This window comes from Oryx dammah, unplaced genomic scaffold (genome assembly GCF_014754425.2).
Source record: "Oryx dammah isolate SB20612 unplaced genomic scaffold, SCBI_Odam_1.1 HiC_scaffold_3, whole genome shotgun sequence".
In the NCBI taxonomy this organism is placed as follows: domain Eukaryota; kingdom Metazoa; phylum Chordata; class Mammalia; order Artiodactyla; family Bovidae; genus Oryx; species Oryx dammah.
The window spans coordinates 103,934,315-103,947,906 of NW_024070187.1; the positions used below are offsets into that span (position 1 = coordinate 103,934,315).

The 13,592-nt window shown below is 46.7% G+C and overlaps 1 protein-coding gene across 1 annotated transcript in view; it reads right to left on the reverse strand.

Annotated features, from left to right (window-relative positions):
- SLC2A9 (solute carrier family 2 member 9) overlaps positions 1 to 13,592 on the reverse strand; it is a gene marked incomplete at its 3' end in the record, with an annotated part of 191,731 nt that overhangs the window by 143,925 nt on the left and 34,214 nt on the right. The window contains exon 4 of the mRNA XM_040238338.1: positions 7,283 to 7,407. Within this exon, the coding sequence (XP_040094272.1) occupies positions 7,283 to 7,407 (125 nt within the window). The remainder of the gene's footprint in view (positions 1 to 7,282; positions 7,408 to 13,592) is intronic.

Here is a 13,592-nt window from a genome sequence, read left to right on the forward strand (position 1 = left end):
CTTCCCTTTTAGCTCAGCTGGTAAAGAATCTGCCTGCAGTGCAGGAGACCTGGGTTCTACTCCTGGGTTGGGAAGATGCCCTGGAGAAGGGAAAGGCTACCCACTCCAATATTCTGGCCTGGAGAATTCCATGGACTGTGTAGTCCTCGGGATTGCAAAGAGTCGGACACGACCAAGCGACTTTCACTTCACTTCACTTCCCTGGTGGCTCAGATGGTAAGGAATCTGCCTTCAATGCAGGAGACCTGGATTCAATCCCTGGATCAAGAAGATCAACACGGAGAAGGGGATGGCTACCCACTTAAGTATTCTTGCCTGGAAAATCCCATGAACAGAGGAACCTGACAGGCTACTGTCCACGGGATTGCAAAGAGTCAGACGTGACTGACACAAAAAGCTGAGAAGGAAATGAAAGGGCTAGTAGAAAAGAGGGGCATGGGTCATGATGAAGGACAAGTAAGCGTGCCTCCTTCACAGGGCGCCTGTGCAGACTGAATCCCTGGTGGCCAGGGGATGCTCAGCAGAGGGTCAGGCACACGGACGCTGTCAATTAATGGAGACCCTTCTGACTTGTCCGTTGTGAAGTGATATGGAAAACTGAGATGCTGATGGCTCAACAGGTGAGGAGGTAGCCGCGGTACGATGACCAGCTCATCCCAGTTTGGAAAGGATCAACATGGCTTTAGGGCTTCCCCGGTGGTTCAGTGGTAAAGAATACGCTTGCCAAGGCATGAAACACAGGTTCTATCCCTGGGTTGGGAGGGTCCCTTGGAGGAGGAAATGGCCAGCTGCTCCAGTATTCTTGCCTGGGGAATCCCAAGGACAGAGGAGCCTGGCAGGCTACCGTCCATAGGATCACAGAAGAGTCCAGCACAACTTAGCGACTAAATAACAATGACATCCTGGCTTTAGCACTGAAAGTTCTGCATCCTGGGAAGATTCTAAGTTTTAGACAAACAAGGATGGCTGATTAACCAGGGCCATGATGCGGGCACCAAGCACCTCACACACCTGAGTGGACCCTCTCAACCTATGACCCCATTGCCTACCATATCTCCTGCCCTTTGCCCTCAAGTGTTCCAACCATAAGGTTTCAGGACTCTCTAGGTTCATTCTGATCATGTGACACCAGGCTTCGCTGCTGTTTCTCCCAAGATCTCTGTCCTCACAGCTCCACAGGTGGATGCTCTCCTATCCCTCCTGTCTCAGCTCAGCCTCACTACCTCCTGTTAATGGGACCTAATGAGACCCAAGGGGGTCCTTTGCAGATGTAGCCAGGTTAAGGTTAGGTCACACTGGATTAGGGTGGGCCCTTGACCCAGTGACTGGTGTCCTTACCAGATGGTAAGACACTTGAAGACACAAAGGGAAGAGAGGCACTTGAAGATGGAGCAGAGACTGGAGTGATGGGTCCACAAGCCAGGGAATGCAACACCAGAAGCCAGGAGAGGACGTGAAATAGACTCCCCACTCAGAGCCTCTGGAAGGGACCAGTTCTGCAGATACCTTGATTTTGGACTCCTGGCCCTTAGAACTCTTCTTTTAAGCCCCCCAGTTTGGTGATTGCAGCCACAGGAGATTGCCACAGCTCCTCACGAGGCCTTCACCTCTGGAAATCAACCCCTCCCCATCACTCTTATGCCCAGTCTTACATTCCTCGTGGCACCTAGTGCTTTTTGAAAATTATCTTGTTCAGTATTTACAGTGGACCCTTGAACAACATGGGCTTGAACTGCGCAGGTCCACTTATATTTAGATTTAAAATATATATATATATATATTTATTTTGTCTGCTGTGCCAGGTCCTAGTGGCAAGTACACAGGATCCTTAGTTGTGGCATGCAAACTCTTAGTTGCGACTTGTGGATCTAGTTCCCCGACCAGGGATTGAACCTGGGCTCCCTGCATTGTGAGTTCGGAGCCTTAGCCACTGGACCACCAGGGAAGTCCCCTGGAAAGTTCTTAATGTAGCAGATGTGGGTTTGCACCTCTGGGAGTGTGGGCAGCCCTGGGAAGGCGGTGGAAGGAGCCTGTCCACCACAATCTTCACAAACACATTTGCACCCTGATCGCGACTTTACAATCTGCATGGATTCAGCCTCCAATCCGTGCTGCACCGTGTTTGTTTCAGTGTCAAGATAATGTGTTTATTTTTTCTCCCAGCCTTCTGGAAATAGGACACGTTAGGCAGGTGTGTGACATTTTCTGTGATGGTTCCAAATATTGCCTCTGAGAACCCGGCTGGAGCAGCACAACCTCCTGTAAATCCTCGGGCTTCTCATTTGGCTTTAAATTATTTATTTTGAGCAGGACAGCAACTCATCTCATGACCAGCAATTTTCTTTTCTTTCTGACCTGCTGCCTCACCTTAAGTGCCCTCATATTCTAGTCTCTGCTTTGAGAGGGTCTGGTGAGAATAAATAACATGCAGCTTCCACATCTTGGCTCAGCAGCAACAGGCCATGTTCCAGGAGTCAGAAAGAGTGTGTCTCCCCCAACCCGCTTCTTGATTTTACATTTTTCTACTGCTTTTGGAAAAGTTTACAGGACAAGAAGTCCAAAAGATGTTTGTCTTGAATATGTGGGTTAATAAAAAATGGCATCTCTCTTTGAATGCAGCTTACTTTTAATTAAGGAAATTCAGAGACCATCCAGTTATGTGTAATGAGTAAGTGTCAGCTCCCCCAGACTAGCTAGACAGGCGAGGTAGCAGGAAAGAGGTTAAATGGACAAAATACAGAACTTCCAGGAAGACAGGCTTCAGGGGACACCATCAGGAAAGGACTTTCAGATGCTCCCATCTCACCACCCTTCCTCCTGAGCAGGCAGGGAGTTCAAAACCAGACCATCTGTCCAAATCTTGGATCTGTATCTTGTTGTTCATTCACTCAGTCAGGTCTGACTCTGCAACTCCACGGACTGCAACTTGCCAGGCTTTGCTATCCTTCACTGTCCCCCAGAATTTGCTGTAACTCATGTCCGTTGAGTCGGTGATGCCATCCAACCATCTCATCCTCTGTCACCCCCTTCTTCTCCTGCCTTCAATCTTTCCCAGCCTCAGGGTCTTTTCCAATGAGTTGGCTCTTCCTTTCAGGTGGCCAAAGTACTGGAGTTTCAGCTTCAACATCAGTCCTTCCAATGAAGGAACACCCAGGACTGATCACCTTTAGGGTGGACTGGTTGTATCTCCTTGCAGTCCAAGGGACTCTCAAGAGTCTTCTCCAGCACCACAGTTCAAAAGCACCAATTCTTCAGCACTCAGCCTTCTCTATGGTCTAGCTCTCACATCCGTACATGACTATCTTGTTAACAGAATAAAAATGATAACAGCAACATTAATGGCAATGATACTATCGCTGGTGTTGTGAGGACGTAACAGGGCCTGGAATGTACTCACTGTGCACGCGCGGCACACCATTAAATTTTACATTCCCTAGCCAGGAAGGTTTAGGAGTACTTTGTCCTTTCGCATATGAGAGAAAGAGGCTAAAACAGGAAGGCAGACTGCTGCCACCCATGCTCCCTGGGTCCACATCCTTGCGTGGCTGGACATCTCTCACCCTGACTCTGCACCTAGCCATGCACTCACCTTGGCCAGTGGGGCTCTAGCACGTGTGTCCAAGCAGACTTGACAAGTACTCGAAGATGGGACGTGCCCCTCTTGCTGCTCACTGGAACCCCGAAAATCTCCCTGGAAGAGGCTTCACCACACTATTTAGAGATGAGAGACCACATGGAGCAGAGATGAGCCAGCCCTTGGGATCCCAAGACCAGCCCACCTGCCAGCCACCAAACAAGTGCATGAGAACATCCAAGATCATCCAGCCATGGACCAGCCCGCAGCCAGCCTCAGCCATGGGAGGGAGCCCAGCAGAGCCGCCAGATCAGAACAGCCCCCAGGACCCTCAGAACTGTAAGCTCAGCGAAATGCCTATTGTCTTAAACTATTATGGTTCTGCTTTTTTTTTTTTTCTTTTATTGCAGAAAAACCTAACTGATACAGACACGGTGATGAAATTAACCTCGTTAAGTGTCAGAATCCAGGCCATCTTAATTTACAGCCTTCACCCTTAATCACTTTACTGCCTCACATCTCTGAGCCTCAGGGTCCTCACGTGCAAAATTACAACAAAATAGCCTTTCATTAACTACAGTTGACTTACAATATTATATTAGTTTCAGGTGCACAAACATCATAGTGATTCAATATCTTTATACATTACAAAATGATCATGGCTAAGTCAATTTACGATGTCATCATACAAAGTTGTTATAATAGCACTGACTATACCCTCTATGATGTGCGTTCCGTCCCATGATTCTTTATTTTATAACTGGAATTTTGTACGTCTTAATCTGCCTCACCCATTTTGCCCAGTTTCCCCCACCTCCTCCCTTCTGGCAGCCATCCATTTTTCTCTGTATTTGTGAATCTATTTCTGTTTTGTTCTGTTTGTTCAGTTGGATATGACTGAAGTGACTTAGCTTGCATGCACAGGTACATTTGTTCATTTCTTCTGTTTGTTAGATTCCGATACGTGAAAACATACAGTATTTGTCTTTCTCTGTCTGACTTATTTCATTTAGCATAATACCCTCTGGCTCACAGACCATTAAATACAGTCTACAGGGACTTCCCTGGTGGTACAGTGGATAAGAATCAGCCTACCAACGCAGGGGACACGGGTTTGATCCCTGGTCTGGGAAGATTTCACAAGTGGAGAAAATCTAAAGCCTGTGCGCCAAAACCGCTGAAACTACTGAAGCTCTGCACCGCAACAAAGAGCAGTCCCTGCTCTCCAAAACTAGAGAAAGCCTGCAGCAATGAAGACCCAGCATGACCAAAAGTAAATAAATACATAAGCTTATCGTTAAAAAAGTCTACCGTCCAAATTTATCACAAGGGATGTTAGTTTACCAAATCCTGTTCTTTTCTAATATAAGCATTGATATCCATACCTTCTCCTCTAACTGCATCCAACAAAGTGCGATATGCGGTATTTTCATGATCATTCCATTAAAAGTATTTTAAGTTTCCCTCGTAACTTCCTCTTTGACTCATGTCATATTTAGAGGTGTGCTTTTATTATTTTCCAAATTTAGAAGGGGAGTTTCCTAAATATTGTTTGTGATTTCTTATTTAATTACACTGTGGTCAGAGAATGGAGTTATACGATTTCAATCTTTTCAGACTTATTGAAGCTTGTTTTATGCCCAGCATTTGGTCCATCATGGTGAATAAACCAGGGCTGTTGGGAAAAAAAAATAGCCTTTCAGCGTTAGTAAAACATCAAAGGTGAAGGTGTCCATGAACCTATTGGTCAGTTAGAAAATTCTGCATGAACACCAGCCAGGATTCTCTCCAGTTAACATTCTTTCTATGGGTTTCTCCCTTCTACTTGAATGCCAAGACGGAGGACTGAGAGTTTGGATTATTGTACAATCCTGAATTATTTCCCGCCAGCAGAACAATGAAGGTAAATGAAGTCTCTTCCTCCCTGATCTCCTATCAGGCTCCTCACTTTCCTGCTTTATCATTCATGTCACTCATAACGCCTGCTGCCCTCAGCTTATAAGAGGAGGATGAGGAAGGGAATTAGCCCTTAACGAGTTCATACTGGGTTCCAGCTGCATCTGGCAGTTCCTCAATCTGTGAAAAGTGAAGTAGTAGTCCCTCAGTTGTGTCTGACTTTTTTGTGACCCCATGGACTGTAGCCCACCAAGTTTCTCTGTCCATGGGATTTTCCAGTCACGAATACAGGAGTGGGTCACCATTCCCTTCTCCATGGGATCCTCTTGACCCAGGGATCAAACTCGGGTCTCCTGTATTGCAGGCAGATTGTTTACAGTATAAGCCCCTAGGGAATCCCTGTTTATTTATCTATCTACCTTTCTATCTATTTATCTCTCTATTGGGTTGGCCAAAAAGTTCATTTGGGTTTTCTCATAAGGTGGTATGGAAAATCCAAACAAATTTTTTGGCCATCCCTATATCCATCTACCTGAATGGCACCCCACTCCAGTACTCCTGCCTGGAAAATCCCATGGATGGAGGAGCCTGGTAGGCTGCAGTCTGCGGGGTCGATAAGAGTCGGACACGACTGAGCGACTTCACTTTCACTTTTCACTTTCATCATTGGAGAAGGAACTGGCAACCTACTCCAGTGTTCTTGCCTGGAGAATCCCAGGGATGGCAGAGCCTGGTGGGCTGCCATCTATGGGGTCGCACAGAGTCAGACACGACTGAAGCGACTTAGCAGCAGCAGTACTCCTCCTGACTAACCAAACTCCAGCACTCTGGCCTCCTGCCTCTCCCTTGAACTTGCCAAGCATATTTCTGCTTCAGAGCCACTGTCCTCTTCTCCGCCAGGAGGACAGTTCTCCCAATATTCATTTGTTCCTTCCCCTTGGTTTATCTGGTCTCTGCTCATTTATTTTCTGCTCTGAGCAGCCTTCCCTGAATCCTATATAAAATAGTTTCCTGCTATCTTCCTGCTCTGCTTCATTTCCTCCTAGGGCTTGTCACTATCTGCCTTATATATCTAGTTACATATCTGTCCCCCGACCAGAACGTAAGCTCTGGGGGTAGGGACTGGGGTTTCCTGTTCACCGCTGTGTCCCCAGCATAGCATGTGCTCTGTAAATGCTTGGAGCCTAAAAGAAAGAACGAATGAGTCAGAGGCCCAGACAGGAAACAACCCTCATAAAAATCCCTGACATAAAACCCACAGACCTCTTGGGATATGAATTTTATGGTGAAGATGACAAATAGAACACACGATGTGCAGAAAACCATCCCCGTCTTTGGTATCGTTTGGGATCATCCCGGTCAGCACTTCTCCACTAGAAAAGCATCGTGGGTAGGTGGTCCACCCCAGGGGGCTGCCCCACTCCATGCTGGATTCTTGCATTCTTGTGCATGAGTGTGTGCTATGTTGCTTCAGTCATCTCCAACTCTTTGCGACCATATGGACTGCAGCTCGCCTGGCTCCCCAGTCCGTGGGGTTCTCCAGGCAAGAATACTGGAGTGGGCTGCCATGTTCTCCTCCAGGGAATCTTCCTGACCCAGGGATCGAACCCAGGTCTCCTGCCTCGGCAGCTGGGTTCTTTATCACTAGCGCCACCTGGGAAGCCCTCTTGCATCCTCGGTCTCTGCCAATTCAGTATCAGTAGGGACCCAGTCATGTGACAACCACAAAATACCCATCACATTTTGATACACACACACCACCCCGCCGAGGAAGGTGTTACTGCCTCCTCCTCTGACACGATGAAATCTCACCTCCATCCACACCCATGATGAAACGTCCCACGATGAGCATTTCCAAAGCTCCAGCTGGGAGAGAACAGGCCATCAGCAACGCGGCAGAAATCCCAAACCCATTGTTGACCAGCAAAGTGTTTTTCCTGGAAGGAAAAGAAAAGGTCTGATGAGGCTGCCACTGGCCTGTCCATTCCAGGAGCAAGGTCCAGGCTCCTCAACAGACCCACCACCACTTTTGGCTGTTTGACCCTGAGCAAAGCATTTCCTTCCTCTAGGCTCAGCACTGGGATTGATTACGTCACCTCTGAAAGCATCGCCAGGCCTGACCCTCTGTGGATTTCCCTGGTGTAGTGTTTTATTTCATTGGTTCTAAGACCTTCATTTAACATTACAAAGTCAAAAATGTGTCTTATAATCCATGAATCAGAGGTCAGATAGGAAAATGAAAACGACTGTAGTTAGTTTAACCAATTTAATTGGTTAAATTAGTTAAAAAGTTTAACAGAGGGAACAGGTTAAGCAAGTATCAGCAGGTGGAGATGTCGAAAGGGGGACCTCTGAAGTGGGTGTGCTATCCTGTGGTGCTGACACCACAGGGGCTTGGAAGGGAGCCCCCCAGGTAGCTAAAATCTTCAGAAGTGGTCTCTGATCCAATGGGGTCATTCCATTTCACTAAAAGAAAGTGAAAGTGAAGGTTGCTCAGTCTGAGCCAACTCTTTGCAACTCCATGGACTGTAAAGTCCTTGGAATTCTCCAAGCCAGAATACTGGAGTGGGTAGCCTTTCCCTTCTCCAGGGGATCTTCCCAACTCAGGGATCGAACCCAGGTCTCCCGCATTGCAGGCAGATTCTTTACCAACTAAGCTATGAGGGAAGCATCTCACTAAAGCCTCAACTCAAATGCAATCTCCTGACACCCTTTGACATGCCTGCTTTCCCCAGTTGCACAGCCCATCCTCTCAGCCTGTTCTAGCCTCTCCACAGCCCCAACATTACAGGAAATTATCCTCCTGTTACTTGTTTTATGCTAGCTGTCCATCTTCCTGTACCAGAATGTAGGCACTAAGGGGCAGAGACTTTGTCTTGTCACTGGATCCCCAGCAACTACACCAGTTCCTGACACAGGCAGGTGACCCATATATATCTGCTGCATAAATGAAGGAATGAATCTATGAGTCAAGTCACGTGGACCCCGCTTGCCCCACGTGGCCCAGCTCTGACCTGCCATGAGTCTCACTGTAGCTTCCACATCTGTGGGTTGGAGAACTGCTGTTCTCCTGAACCCAACTCCAGTAATGTTCCTGCCTGGACAGCTCATACTAATTGAACAACTTTGGAAAGATTTCTTACTCTCTCTCAGTCTTGACTTGATTTACTCCCCTGTAAAATGAATATAATAATGTCTATCTTGTAAGGATTCTATGAGAATGATTTATGCAAAGTGCCTAGGATGTCATCTGGAACATATTCAGAGACTCAATAAGGTAAAATAAGCAAACAAACCATGATGATAGCTAACATTCATAGAGTCCTTGTGATATGCCAGGCACTAAGTCCTTTACACTCATTGAAGACCCTGTAAGTTAGGTGACTTACTACTGTATTTCCCACATGAAGAACCAGATCTAGAAACTAAGATTTGGCCAAGGTTACATAGGGCCTCCCTGATAGCTCAGTTGATAAAGAATCCGCCTACAATGCAGGAGACCCCGGTTTGATTCCTGGGTGGGGAAGATCCTCTGGAGAAGGGAAATGCTACCCACTCCAGTATTCTTGGGCTTCCCTGGTGGCTCAGCTGGTTAAAAATCTGCCTTCAAGGCGGGAGACCTGGGTTCAATCACTGGGTTGGGAAGATCCTCAAGAGAAGGGAACTGCTACCCACTCCAGTATTCTGGCCTGGAGAATTTCATGGACTATATCGTCCATGGATTCACAGAGTTGGACACAACTGAATGACTTTCACTTTCTTTCTTTCTTCAAGGTCACAAGCTATTCAATGGGATATTTGGCATTCCAAAATCCAGGATACTAAGCTGTTTGCAATGGTGGCTACCACATATACTCACATTCACCCATTCTTTCAACAGTCTTTTTTCATTCAACTGACATTTATTCACTCAACACATGTTTGAAGCTGCACTGGGTGCTGAGCATCATTCTATGTTCTGGCACACAGCCATGAATGTGGCCAAGTCCCTGCGTTTATGCTCCTCTTAATAAACAAGTAAAAATAAAACATGTGGAGCATATCAGCTGGTGAGAAATGTTGTAGAGTGCAATTTTACTCAGAGTGGCCAGGGAGGGCCTTGCCAAGAAGGTAACACCTGAGAAGAAAGTGGGTGATTTAAAGAATGAGAAGACGAGATGTATGGACCCTGGAGAACAGCAACCATGGCAGAGAAGAGCCAGACATAGACTGATTCAGCACCATTAGTGAGACCAGTGTGGCTGGAAGCAGAGGAGACCCAGAGAGCAAGTAGTAGAACGTGAAAGGGGAGGGAACTGGAGCTTGTAAGGGGTCTGCAGGCCACCATGACAACTTGGGTTTCTATTTGATTAAGAAGCACAGCCTTTGAAGTTTCAAAGGAGAGGAGAGGCATGGCCTGATTTTAATAAGACTGTTCCATCTTCTATGTTGACCATGGGATGCAGGGGTAAGTGTGGGGTCAGGGAGGCCAACAGGGAATATTGCAGTAGACCGGGCAAGTGCTCACAGGGATTTGGATCAGGATGGTGGAGGCAGTGAGCCATGGCTGGATCTTGGTGTGTTTTGAAGACAGAATTGATGGAATTTGTTGATAGTGATATTGTGATTTATAGTAACAAAAATATGCAGTCTTCATCCCTGGTTTCTAGCTACAGTGCCCAAAACCCTTGGAATTTCCCAAGTGATAAGAACCATGGGGGCATCTTTTCTTATAATATTTTGTCACTAGACCTCATTTCCTAAAATTGCTTCAGAGCCAGAACAATGAAATCAATATTGTGCTATTCATAACAAGCCCACAATTGAGCTCATGTCAATGAGGTGATTTTTGGAAAAGAACTAAGGATGGCTGGATGGTTACCAGATGGAGCCAATCATATGACTAGAATGTTGAAACTTTCAATCCCATCCTGACCTCCAGAGAGAGGAGAGGGGCTGGAGATTGAGCTCAAACACCCATGGCCAATGACGTAAGCAACCATGCCTGTGTAACGAAGCTTCCATAAACCCCAAAAGGACAAGCTTTGGGGAGCTTCCAGGTTGATGACCATGTATAGATTTGGGAAGAGCAGTGCATTCAGAGAGAGCACGGAAGCTCTGCCTCCTTCTCCATCCCTTGTCCTATGTGTCTTTTCCATCTATCTGGTCCCAGTTATATCCTTCCATAATAAACCAGTGATCTACCAAGGAAAATGTTCCTGTAGGTTCTGTGAGCTGCTCTAGCAATTAATAAAACCCTAAGAGGGAGATCCTTGGAAGCTCTGATTTTGGAAAGGAAATAAGGATGGGGGGATGGTTGTGGGTGGAGTCAACCATGTGATTAGAAGATTGGAACTTTCAATCCCATTCCAACCTACAGAGAGAGGAGAGGGGCTGGAGACCGAGTCAGAAGCATAGCTGACAACCATGACTCGCTATTAGCATCTGGCATTGGAAGAGGGGAGGGGAAGTCTTGCGAGACTAAACCCTTAACCTGAAAGCCAAGGCAGGGGGGGTCTGTGGAACCTCCAGTCCAGAGCCAGATGGTCAGATGCTCAGGGGACAACCTGGGCCTGGGACTGGTGTCTGAACTGGGAGAGGGGCAATCTGGTGGCACTGAGCCCTCGATATTGTAATCTGATACCTTCCCTGGAAAGATAGTGTCAGAACAGAGTTGAATTACAGAATAGACAGCTGGTGTCTGGAGAATGTCTTGATGATGTAAGGAATACCCCCACCCTGGCCACAGACACTGGGAACTGGTATTCAGAACCTAAGATATGGATGAGTTGGATAGAAGTGGAGAGAGGAAGAGGAGCCGTGCATGCCTCCCAGGGCTTGGGTCTGAGCTCTTGCACTGGATAGAATGGTGCATTTTGTGCTATGCAGGGGATGTTAAAATCACATTCAGGTCTGACTTAAAACCTTTGCAAATTGGGCTGCACACCCTCTAAGCGAGTTTATCATAGTAATGAATTCCTTCCCAAAATAACCCCCAGCATGACAATGTCCCAGTGAGGAGAGAAACCTTATTTGCAGATAATTCACAACGCTGACTCACTAGGGTTCAGAGACGGGGATTTTAATTATTGTGTTTCCACATTTTTTCCCAGGGATGAACATGCAACAGAACAAGAGGGACCAGCACCATGCTGTTTCTGAGAGCAGAACCCCAGTGCCCCCTGGGACCCCCAACTGCGTACACCTGGTTCAGTACTTTGAGCTTCTCCAGTGATGTAGCATCTTCCCAGAGCAGCCCAAATCATCAGCTCTTGACAGAAAGGGGATAATAAAGAGTTTGGAGGCCATGTCCTTGAGAAATGGTCAAAGGGACTGGGGACATTCAGCCCAGATAAGAGAGTTCAGGGGAAGTGTGAGAGCTGCCTTCCACTATTTTACCTTGATCACAGGACTACGATCAGCAGATACAGGGAGTATGATTTCAGTTTGGATTTGGAAAGTACTTTTCATTAAGCACTAGTGAAATGGGGGAAATTCTGGAGATCCTAGCTCCTACCACTTACCCTTCCAACAGTTCTTTAGCTGACCAAGCCTATGAGCCAAGATGGGATCTAGCTTCTACCATGTCCATCTATTCCTGCTTATCCAGCTTGAATCCCAAGGTCCATCATTTTAAACATTCATACACCTTCCACTCCTTGATCCACTCACTCTTCTCCTTCATTCTGTGTTTCTGAGATAACTCCAACCCTAGTTAGATCTCAGTCTATCTTGCACACGTTTACAAAGTTCATCTTGGCTGGGAAAAAAAATACATTGGATCATGTTGCCTGGTCTCACTTGAAATTCATGACCACCCAACTCAAGTGGTCTTTAAGCCCCCTACCAACCATTCTAGAGTTTCCTGTTTTGCTCAGTCTCCTGGTCTCCTAGAGGACCATTTCAAGCATCTTTTCTCTCTTTTAATCCCCTTGTCCTGTTCCTCAGCTGGTGACCTTGCTTTCTAGTTCACCAAGAAAGCAGAATCAACCCGAAAAGATGGCCCACATGTTCCTTCCATGTGATGTATCCTACCAACATCTGTGCCCATAAGCTCTGCCTTCCCTCCTGTTTCTACGGATGAACACTCTCCACTCTTACCTGAAACCAATCCCTCCAGTGACCTACTAGTTCCCCACCCGCTCTGACCTGCTCAAGGTTATAACTTCAGCAAGTTTCACCCCTTGCTCCTGACTATCCATTTTCCCCTCTTTGCTGGAACATCTCATCAATGTGCTGTTGCAGCTCCCATCTCAAAACAAAACACAAAAAATGCTCCTGATTCTACTTCTTCCTCCATCCACCACACCATTGTCTCTGCTCTTCTTTATGGTAAAACTCCTCAAAAAGATCCTTCAGTAAAAAAATAAATTAATTTTAAAAAGTGGCCTGCACTCATTGTCTCCAGTTCTTCTTGTTTCTTTCTCTCTTAAAACCATTCCCATGATTGTCTGCTCCTTTGTGCCCTTGACATAGCTCTTGCCAAGACAACCAGCCACCTCCGTGTTGCTCAGTTCACCACCCAGAGCTCAGGCTGGTCTTCATTCCTTGGCCGTGTTGGACCTGGTTGATCACCATCTCCCTTCCCTCATGTTGTAGATCTCATTCGATGGTAAGACTGCTCCTACCTTGTTGGGCGAGCCTTAACACCTTCCCAGCCCTCTGAACACTGGAGGGCTCCAGGCTCAGCTCTTGAGCCTATTCCTTTGGTCTCTACCTTGTTGTTCTTCAGTGGCTCATTTGTGTCCCACTCTTTGCGACCCCATGGACTGCAGCACACCACGCTTCCCTGTCCTTCACTGTCTCCTGGAGTTGGCTCAAACTCATGTCCATTGAGTCCATGATGCTATCTAATCACCTCATCCTCTGCCACCTGCTTCTCCTCTTGCCCTCAATCTTTCCCAGTGTCGGGGTCTTTTCCAATGAGTCAGCTCTTCTCATCAGGTAGCCAAAATACTGGAGTTTCAGCTTCAGCATCAGTCCTTCCAAAGAATATTCAGGATTGACTGGTTTGATCTCCTTGCTGTCCAAGGAACACTTAAGAGTCTTCTCCAACACTACAGTTCAAAAGCATCCATTTTTCGGTGCTCAGCCTTCTTTATGGTCCAGCTCTCACATCCATGCATGACTACTGTCTAGCTTT